This window comes from Fukomys damarensis, unplaced genomic scaffold, assembly GCF_012274545.1.
Source record: "Fukomys damarensis isolate Sample0158 unplaced genomic scaffold, DMR_v1.0_HiC HiC_scaffold_23, whole genome shotgun sequence".
In the NCBI taxonomy this organism is placed as follows: Eukaryota; Metazoa; Chordata; class Mammalia; order Rodentia; family Bathyergidae; genus Fukomys; species Fukomys damarensis.
This window is the reverse complement of record NW_022900935.1, coordinates 29279231-29288443: the sequence shown is the minus strand read 5'-3', so window position 1 is coordinate 29288443 and position 9213 is coordinate 29279231. Positions and strand designations below refer to the sequence as shown.

The following is a 9213-nucleotide window of genomic DNA, read 5'->3' as shown; positions in this document are numbered from 1 at the left end:
AATATATATAAAAATATTATATATATAAAATAAAGTTAATTGACATTCCACTAACATATTTAACAGATCTTAAAAAAACAATCCAAAAATTCATTTGGAGCAAGAAGAGAACTAGAATATCAAAAGCAATTATAGGCAACAGAGAAGTGACAGGGCATATCACAATCCCCAACTTGAAACTATACTACAAAGCCACTGTGATAAAAACAGCATGGTACTGGCAAAGAAACATACCTGAGGACCAGTGGAACCAATTAGAAGATGCAGAAACAACTCCAGACACACTCAGTCACCTCATCTTTGGCAAAGGAGCCAAACACCCTCACCAGAGGAAAGTTAGCCTCTTTAATAAATGGCACTGGAAAAATTGGGTTTCAACTCGCCAAAGATTAAAACTAGACCTGTATCTCTCACCATGCACTAAAGTAAAATTGAAATGGATCAAAGATCTAAATATTAAAACAGAAACACTAAACTAGCTGGAAGAGAGGTTAGGTAGAACCTTTGAAGACATTGGTGTAGGAAAAGATTTCATGAGCAAAACCTTGGTTGCACATGAACTAAAAATAAAACTGTTATTTCTTATCTGTGGTTTTATCTTTCCAAGTCATTTTTGTCACATAAAGATAATGTTACTAAAATGACCTGTAGTGATGTTTGTCATTGTCATCACGATCACTGTCTGTTGAGCAATTAATATGTGCTAAAATCTGTGATGACAACTTCACAGACATTAGTTATCTTATGGGATCCCTACGACACATGAAAATGTAGGTGCCAATACGTAAGTATACCTTATTATAATAAAAGAGACTATATATCTACAACTTGCCTGGGTTCTTCCAGTTTGAAGTATTTTACTGTTGCCATGAATTATTAAAATGGACCAGAAATTCTAGTTTCATAGTATCCAAATGACAAACAGTGTACTATTCTTCATATCCAGAAGCAACCCACATCATCTATCTAAATTGTGGCTTGGGAAATATGATCATTTTCTTTATTTATTTCATCTAGTAGTAAGGCTGTATTTGTAATAAGCTGTCCATACTACTCTCTACGTGAATAATTTGACATGAACAGAAATTGTTTACAGAATGGAGTTGAACCAGATGTTTCTATAGAAGTACCATTCTCCTTTAGTAATCTCATCTGGTACTAGGGATTGAGCTTTAAGTACTGTTTATATAGTTGACTCACAAATTTGTATCTCCTACCTTTATCGAACCCTAGACTTGAATATCTAATTGCTGTTCCATCATGTCTATTTAGGTGTCTAATATAAATTACCAAATTAATATATTTAAAACTAAACAACTGATCTTACCCATCCCGTCCAAATCTACTTTCTATAGTCTTCCTTACCTAACTCAATAAATGATGAATCTTTTTAGAAGTTTGAGCCAAAAACTTTGGGATCATCCTTAAGTCCTCTCTTCACATACATATTTAATAAGCAAATCCTGTTGGCTGTATACTTTCAAAATACATGTAACCTCAAATGTTTCTCATTTATCTAATTGCACTGTGCACCCTCATCTAAGCTACTATCATCTGTTACTTGGATTACCTTTGTAGCCTCCTAACTTTATTCCATGCCATTACAAAACTGGCCATACTTTATATCTCAAAATAGTAGTTAAAATCTTACAGTGATCCCAATCAGATCTCTGTAGAACTTTCTGTAGAAATTAACAAACTGATTCACAAATTTGTACAAAAAAGCAATAGAGATAGAATAGTCCACACAATTTTGTCAAAGAAAAAGTAGGAGGCCTCAACAATGCTGGAGTTCAAGACTTAATATAATCAAGACAGTATGGTATTGGCAAACTAATGGACCAATAAAGCAATGGCACAGAATAAAGAATCCAGAGATTAGACTCACACATATTTGGGTCAGTTGATTTTCAACAGAGTAGAAAAAGAAAGGTCTTTTCAATACCTCATGCCACAACAATTGGAGCTTTATATGCATGTCCCCCCCCCCGTCTAAAGAAAGTTTAAGCCCTTCACTCCACTTCTTGCATCACAAGCAAAAATTAAGTCAAATTTGGTCAGAGACCTCAATGTAAAACCTAGAATTGTTGAAAATGTAGGAAAAATTTTTATGACCTTGAGTTGGGCAGATTTCTGAAATCTGACAAAGATATAATCCATAATATAACACATCTCTATAAGGAATGCTAGGAGCTGAGGATTTAGGTTAATGGTAATAGCATTTGCCTAGCATGTTCAGGCCCTACATTTGATCCCACTACTGCCATAAATAAATAAATAAATAAATAAATAAACAAACAAACAAACAAATAAATAAATAAATAAATAGGAAAGAACTGGTTAAAATACACTATTTTAAAAATTGAAAAGCTAAGCATAAACAAAGATAAAATTAGAACATAAAGAACTCTCAAAACTCAATAATAAGGAATCCAAGCTGGGCAAAGTACTTAAACAGATACTTCATGAAAGACATACAGAAGGCAAATAATTGCATAAAAATATGCTCAGTATTATTAGTTGTTAGGGAAATGCAAATTAGAATAATACAGAATGACTTTTAAAAGAAAAAAGGATAATATTAGATATTGGCAAAAATAAGGAGTAAATGGAAGTCATAGATTAATGATGGAGCTGCAAAATAGTGTAGCTACTTTGGAAAATAGTTTGATACTTTCTTATAAAGTTAAATGCATATATATCATATAACCCTAAAGACATACTCCTAAGTATTTACACCACTGAAAGTTCACAATAAAGTTTACGTTCACAAAAATGTGTACAAAAAATGTCTCCATCAGTGTTGTCTTTAGCCACCCAAAATTGAAAAGTGTCCCTGTACTTGAGGGACTACTTGTCTACTTGACAAGAGATAATCAAACTGTACTGTATCTATATAATGGAATACCACTCAGCAATAAGGAACAAACTACTGATATATTCAACAGTGTGGTTGAATCTCAAGTTCATTATGCTGAATCAAGGAAGCGATTTATGTGACATTTATGATTACATTTACATGACATTTTGGAAAAGGCAAAACTAGGGACCGAAAATAGATGAGAAGTTACCAGGGTCTCAGGTTGAAGGAATTTGTGGGGAGGGGTGATAGAATTATTCTTTACCTTGATTGATGATGGTAGTTATGCACATGTATATATTTGCCTAAAATTCATAGGACTATGCATTAAAATGGATGAATTTGAGCTGAGGGTGTAACTCAATGGTAGAGCATTTTGTTTAATGAGCATAAATCCTTAGGTTTCATCCCAGTCACCTGAAAAAAAGAGAGATTTTATTAAAGTAAATTATGCTGTAGTTTTTAAATGGGGGAAAATCATTTAGTGGCCTTCTCAAGGCCATATTATCTAATCACCCCTTTCTTTTGTTTTGTCTCTAACTCCTGTCCCTCTCTGCTTGCTAATTTTACTCTAGCTGCATTGGCTGCCCTGCTATCCCTCATTCAAACCAGACACCAGGGTCTTGACACTTACTGTGACTTCTGCTCATTATACTTCTAGATACAAATGTCCATATGAGTCCACCTCCTCTTTAGGCCTTTGTTTACTGACATGTACAATACTAACTTGTGACCCTGCCTCTCTTCTGCCAGCATGCCCTATGCTACTATAGGAATGACAAAGTATATACTTTGTGGTACATGTTTTTGCTCTTTTTATACTTATACTAGTATACTATACTATACTCATACTAGTATAGTGTACTACTATAATAGCTTATACTAGGATATAAGCTCTATCTAGGCAGAATTTTTATCTGTTTTGTTCACTTCTATTTTCCCATCATTTAGAACAATGCCTAACACAAAGAAAATGCTTAGTGAGAATTTATGTTAGCTTTATCCTATTAAAGTGAATGTTAGCTTTATCCTATTAAAACTCTACAAACTATAAACTGTTATTTGGTGTCTACTAATGGAAGCCTGTTAAGATAGTGAATATGTATATATTAATATGTATATGTATAGTAAATTACTTCAGTCTTTGATTCTTACTATAAGAGACTGGTATAAGTATAGATTATCCTTTCTGTTTAAAAAATGAAATTGTATAGAAATAGTTTTTTATGGGAATCTCTTTTCACTGCCTAATTACATTTCACAAAATGTCCCTGTAAAAAACTCCAAAATCAGTTCATATTTCTTTTACCATGTTTCCTTGTTTTATCCCAAACCTAAAATAATGCAAGTAATACACTATCTGTTGAGCAAACCAAATTGATGTTTAACAGTAGCGTTTACTATAACTGTTGGTGGTGTCCTTTATGTCATTATTTTACAACAGTGTTTGCTTATATGAGGCCTTTGCTTTTAGCCAATATATTTGAAACTGAACTGTTGGTTTAGTCTTTTTACCATTAAAACCGTTGAGTATTCAAATGCCAAGGTTGCCAATTTAACTAATACCTTCTTCATTGTTTTCCACATTGGCCCACTAGTATGTGATATCTGAGGTCTGTTTTCATTCTGAAGAAAAGCCCTGGAGACTGTGTACACTGAGGATCAGATAATGTCTGCACAATGAATTGAGTAATGAGCTACTGTTGTTTATTCTTCTGTAGTATAATTGGTTGAGTTCAGACAATAATGTAACATCTGTTGTTATACTGTGCAGGGAAATGTCAAAATAAAAAGCAAGCAGACAGGTGAATTAAGAGGAAAGTAGGAAGGGAAACAAATATTGAATTTCAAGTTCTGATTTAAAGTAAGTATAGAGGAACACTCTAGACAGTAATGATTTACACCACCAATCACTCCTCTGTTGCTCACAGTGTTACACATAGCATGAAGATCAGGGCTAAGCACTGGTCATTAATTGAGTGCTAACCACATATCAGTACTTTCTAAATGTTTTTAAAATATTTATTTTGTAGAAGGGCTTTGTAAGGAAGATGTTATTGATCCTATTTTTATACAGAAAACTAGAAGTAGTAAGGACTGTTATTTACTTAAAAGCCAGTATTTGATCCTACATATGTTATACACCAAAGTCTGTTCCTTGCTATGAGATTGAAATTTAATTAACATTTTTTAAACTTCATTGTTAGAAGTCATAATAGCAATAGACTTTGAGGAGAGGTAGCTCCCAGGAGAGGAACACGCTTCTGAGGTGCTAATCAGGGTGCTAGTTGTTTGTTTTGGTACAGGGAATCGAACTCAGGTTCTTGGGCTTGCAAGGCAGATGGCAGCACCACTGAGCTAAATCCTTGGCCCCAGGGTGCTAGTTTTGAAGTATGTTGACTTTCTGAAACTTTTCTCATTTTGTTCATTTAAGATTTGAGTACTTTTTATTAGGTCTGTTAAACTTTAGTAAAAATTTTAAAACACAAAATGGATTCCTTTAAACAAAAAATAAGGTAAAGCTTACTGTAATATGATTCAAATTTTGTAAAATGTTTAAAACTGGTACATGCTACAAATAGAATTTAATTTTCATATCCATATATGCATCCATTCCCTCAGTTAATAATATATTACATTGTTACTCGAATAGTTTAATATTTGAAAATACTCAGCTGAAATTCATTGTGACTCAGAATACCAACATTAAATAAATTTACATTCATTGTATCAATCAAGAAAAAGGCAAAAGTGACTTTTAACTTTCTGTTCATCTAATCTTTGAACTCTCCATTTCTTAATCTCTCCATTTCTGGGTATCTATTTTCCATACAAACAAATGAGTGTAGGACTATTTGGCTAGTGCAAGTCCTTCAAGATCTGATAGTCTGTGTACATCTTCTCTTAATTATAATAAAAGCAGCTATTTATTAAAGCGTTATTATTTTCCAGTGACTACACTGAGAACTTTATATATGTTTTGTAATTCCTAGTTCTATAATCTATTCTGAGATCAGTGGTATTACTCAGTGCTTCCAGAAGGAAAATGACCTAAGAATTATAAAAGAGATTAGCTTTGTCTGTATACTGTAGAGGTTTGAATGCTTTTCAAAAATACTTCGGTATTAGAACCACCAAATTATCTTGAATAATACAGAAATTAATTTCACATCATATCCTTATCTAGCAAACTTTGTCTTCCCATGTTACTTTAAACATATATTTTAAAGATAATACATTTATATGTCAAAATCAAAGACGCATATTCAGAAAACTTTTATAATCACCTCTTTGATTTCCCTGTTTAGCTTCACATTTTTATTCAGTTCTTTGTATTTGTCTATGATGATTCATTTTTTTTTCCAAAGAACCAATGTATATACTGCTTAACCAGTATGTTTTCTTTTTTCTAATTCATTCCTTCATGCTTACATAATTGTTTTATTGGAAGGTTTTTTTTTTTTTTTAGCTTTTTTAGTCTAATTCTTAATTCACCTTTATTTATTTCATTTTTATTTTTGTTTTTGTTTTTATTTTTGTGACAGTGTCGTGCTATATTGCCAAGACTCCTCCTGATCCTCCTGAACTCCTAGGCTCAAATAATTCTCCCACCTCAGCCTCTTGAGTATCTGGGATGATAGCTACACACAATTGCACCCAGTTTATTCTTTCATTTCCAAAAAGAATTTTATAGCAGTGAATTTTGTCTGAGCACTACTTCAGATGAATCCTACAGATTCAAACATGAAGTGTTTAAACAACTAGTTCCCAAATATTCTACAATTTTGATTTATATTTTCTTTTTGACCCAAGAGATGTTTAAGAGAAAGTTTTTTTTAAACCTTTGTTTGTGTTTCCTCTGTTGGGAAAGCAACATAGACTTTGAAAATTTGCTGTTGCAGTTTAAATAATTTCAATCCCAATTTCTCTCATAATAAATTACTGGATTATAATAGTGGTAGACGTATTGGTGAGGGTCATATATGTTTTTCTACTAGTGATAAATTGAGAACACAGAAATGTTAAAGTAACCAGAATCACAGTGTAACTATGAAGCAGAAAATGCTAATACTGGGCTTTAAGAAACTTCTGAAATTGCTAGGGATGAAAAACATTTTTTATTCCAATGTAAGCAAGTACCTCAGAGATCTTCTGACCCCTTTCTGTGGAATGTCATACGGGTGAAACAATATAATCTGTAGACCGAGATCTAGGAAAACCTGGGATGGCTCAAACTCAAATCTAGCCATGAAATGTCTTCTGTTTATCATACATATTTGAGTCTGTTTTCCTGTCTACAAAACGAAGAGCTTAGACTATGTCTTGGTCCAGAAGTCTGTCATTCTGAGAGTTGGCCAAATCCAAACAGCAAGTTAATGACAACACCGGAACAATGACTGTGGCCTCCTGACTCCAGTAAACCTGATATGAATTTCTTTCCATTCTATTTTTTAAAACTTTTATTGTAATGAAAAATTTGCCATTTTAAGTGTATTAGCAATTCCAGTCTTTCCATTCCATTTTGTCTTTAGTATATTGTCCAAAATTTTATACTCTAATTTTTCTAATTGATAAATATATTTTCTCAAATATAAATGTGTGTCTATACTGAATGCTTCTAACAGCCTTAATTCATACTTTAGAAAGCATTTCAATAATTGTGCATATTTCTGAAATTTCTCTGAACCTTCAATTTAAAAATAAGCCTTTATTTTGAATGTACTTACTGATTTAGTAATATGTGTCCTCATTGGGATTCATTGTAATTCTCTATTGGGCTAATATTAAGAAAATAAAAAGCTCATGATTCTGTTATTCAAGCATGAAGCTTGCTTGCTAAGTGGTACAAAGACTTTTCAGTTTCTCTAGAAAAGAGCATCTTTTTTCTAGTCTCACACTCTGCCACTTCCCACAGTCTCATCTGTTCCATATTGTAACCGTTGGTTTTTGCTCTCCTTAGGCCATCCGACTCTCCTTAGAGCAAGCCCTGCCTCCAGAGCCAAAGGAAGAAAATGCTGAGCCTATAAGCAAACTTCGGATCAGGACACCCAGTGGCGAGTTCCTGGAGCGGCGTTTCCTGGCTAGCAATAAGCTCCAGATTGTCTTTGATTTCGTAGCTTCCAAAGGATTTCCATGGGATGAGTTCAAGTTACTGAGCACCTTTCCTAGGAGAGATGTAAGTTCCCCTACCTAAGGAAATGTATCCATATGGGAGGTATCTCATTAAATAAGGCTAAAAAGTAATCTAAGAAAAGTCTAGTGGTATAGATTAATACAAAACATCCAGAAGTCTATCTTCATTCTGCATAACCATTCTCACCTCAGCTTTTGGAAAAAGTATAACTTCTTAGCTAGCAGACCTGTGCCCTGGAGCCTAGATGAGAAATTAGGTACTGAATCTTTCTTCCTTCTTTACTGCTCAGCTCTTTCCCTATTCCATTCATTTGGGCTTTCACCTTTGTATACCTGAGTGTACCTAGAGAATTTTGTGTTTAACAGCCTAATAGATCAAGGCCAACAAATAGAAGTTCACTAAGAATGAATTATGCTAAACAAAGAGTATTTTGTGATTTAAGAGTCATACCAGTCTGGGAAGTCAGGAATGGAAACTTGTATTCTCTGCTGTATCTGTCTGTTCAGCAAGATGTGATAGTTAACTTCACTGTCAACTTTAAATCTCCCTATGGGATTAGTAAAGCACACTTCTGGATATCTGAATGAGCCATAACCCTTGATTTTAGGGTCTATATATGGTCTCTGGCCCCTTCTCTCTGGTATTTTTCCCATACTGTGCTTCCTAGCTGCCAAGAAGTAAGCAGCTTTAGTCCACCATGTTCCTCTGCTATGATGTTCTGCTGTGGAGCTAGTCAGCCATGCACTAAACCTCTGAAACTGTGGGACAAATAAACCTTACTTCCTTTAAATTGTGGTTTCAGGTACTTTGACTCAGCAACAGGAAGCCTGAACAATACAAAAAAAAAAGTGGTACCAGAGAAGTGAAGTAGTTTGCTGTGACTGTACCTAAACAAGTGATTTGGGTTTTGGAACTAGTTTGCAGGAGGAATTTGGTGATACCGGGTAGAGAAACCCTAGAATATTATAAGCAGAGATCAATGGGAAATTCTTGTCAGAGCTCAAAAGACCAGAATGCTTGAAAAAATGGACAGTAAAGCCCAGGGTCATGAGATTTCAGATGCAGATTTCTTGGGAAATAGACTGCAGGCCATGCATGCTACATTCAGGCAAAGAACTTGTCTCCACTTTGCTTATGACCTGAGACTTTGTAGGAGGCTAAATTTAAAGGTAGCAGACTAATTGATCTAGTAGAGGAAATTTAAAGGCAGCCCAACATT

The 9213-nt window shown here is 33.9% G+C and overlaps 1 protein-coding gene across 1 annotated transcript in view; it reads left to right on the top strand.

The window, feature by feature from the left end:
- The window catches only part of Faf1 (Fas associated factor 1), a 401181-nt gene that overhangs the window by 354328 nt on the left and 37640 nt on the right, over positions 1-9213 (top strand). The window contains exon 18 of the mRNA XM_010610286.1: positions 7821-8036. Within this exon, the coding sequence (XP_010608588.1) occupies positions 7821-8036 (216 nt within the window). The remainder of the gene's footprint in view (positions 1-7820; positions 8037-9213) is intronic.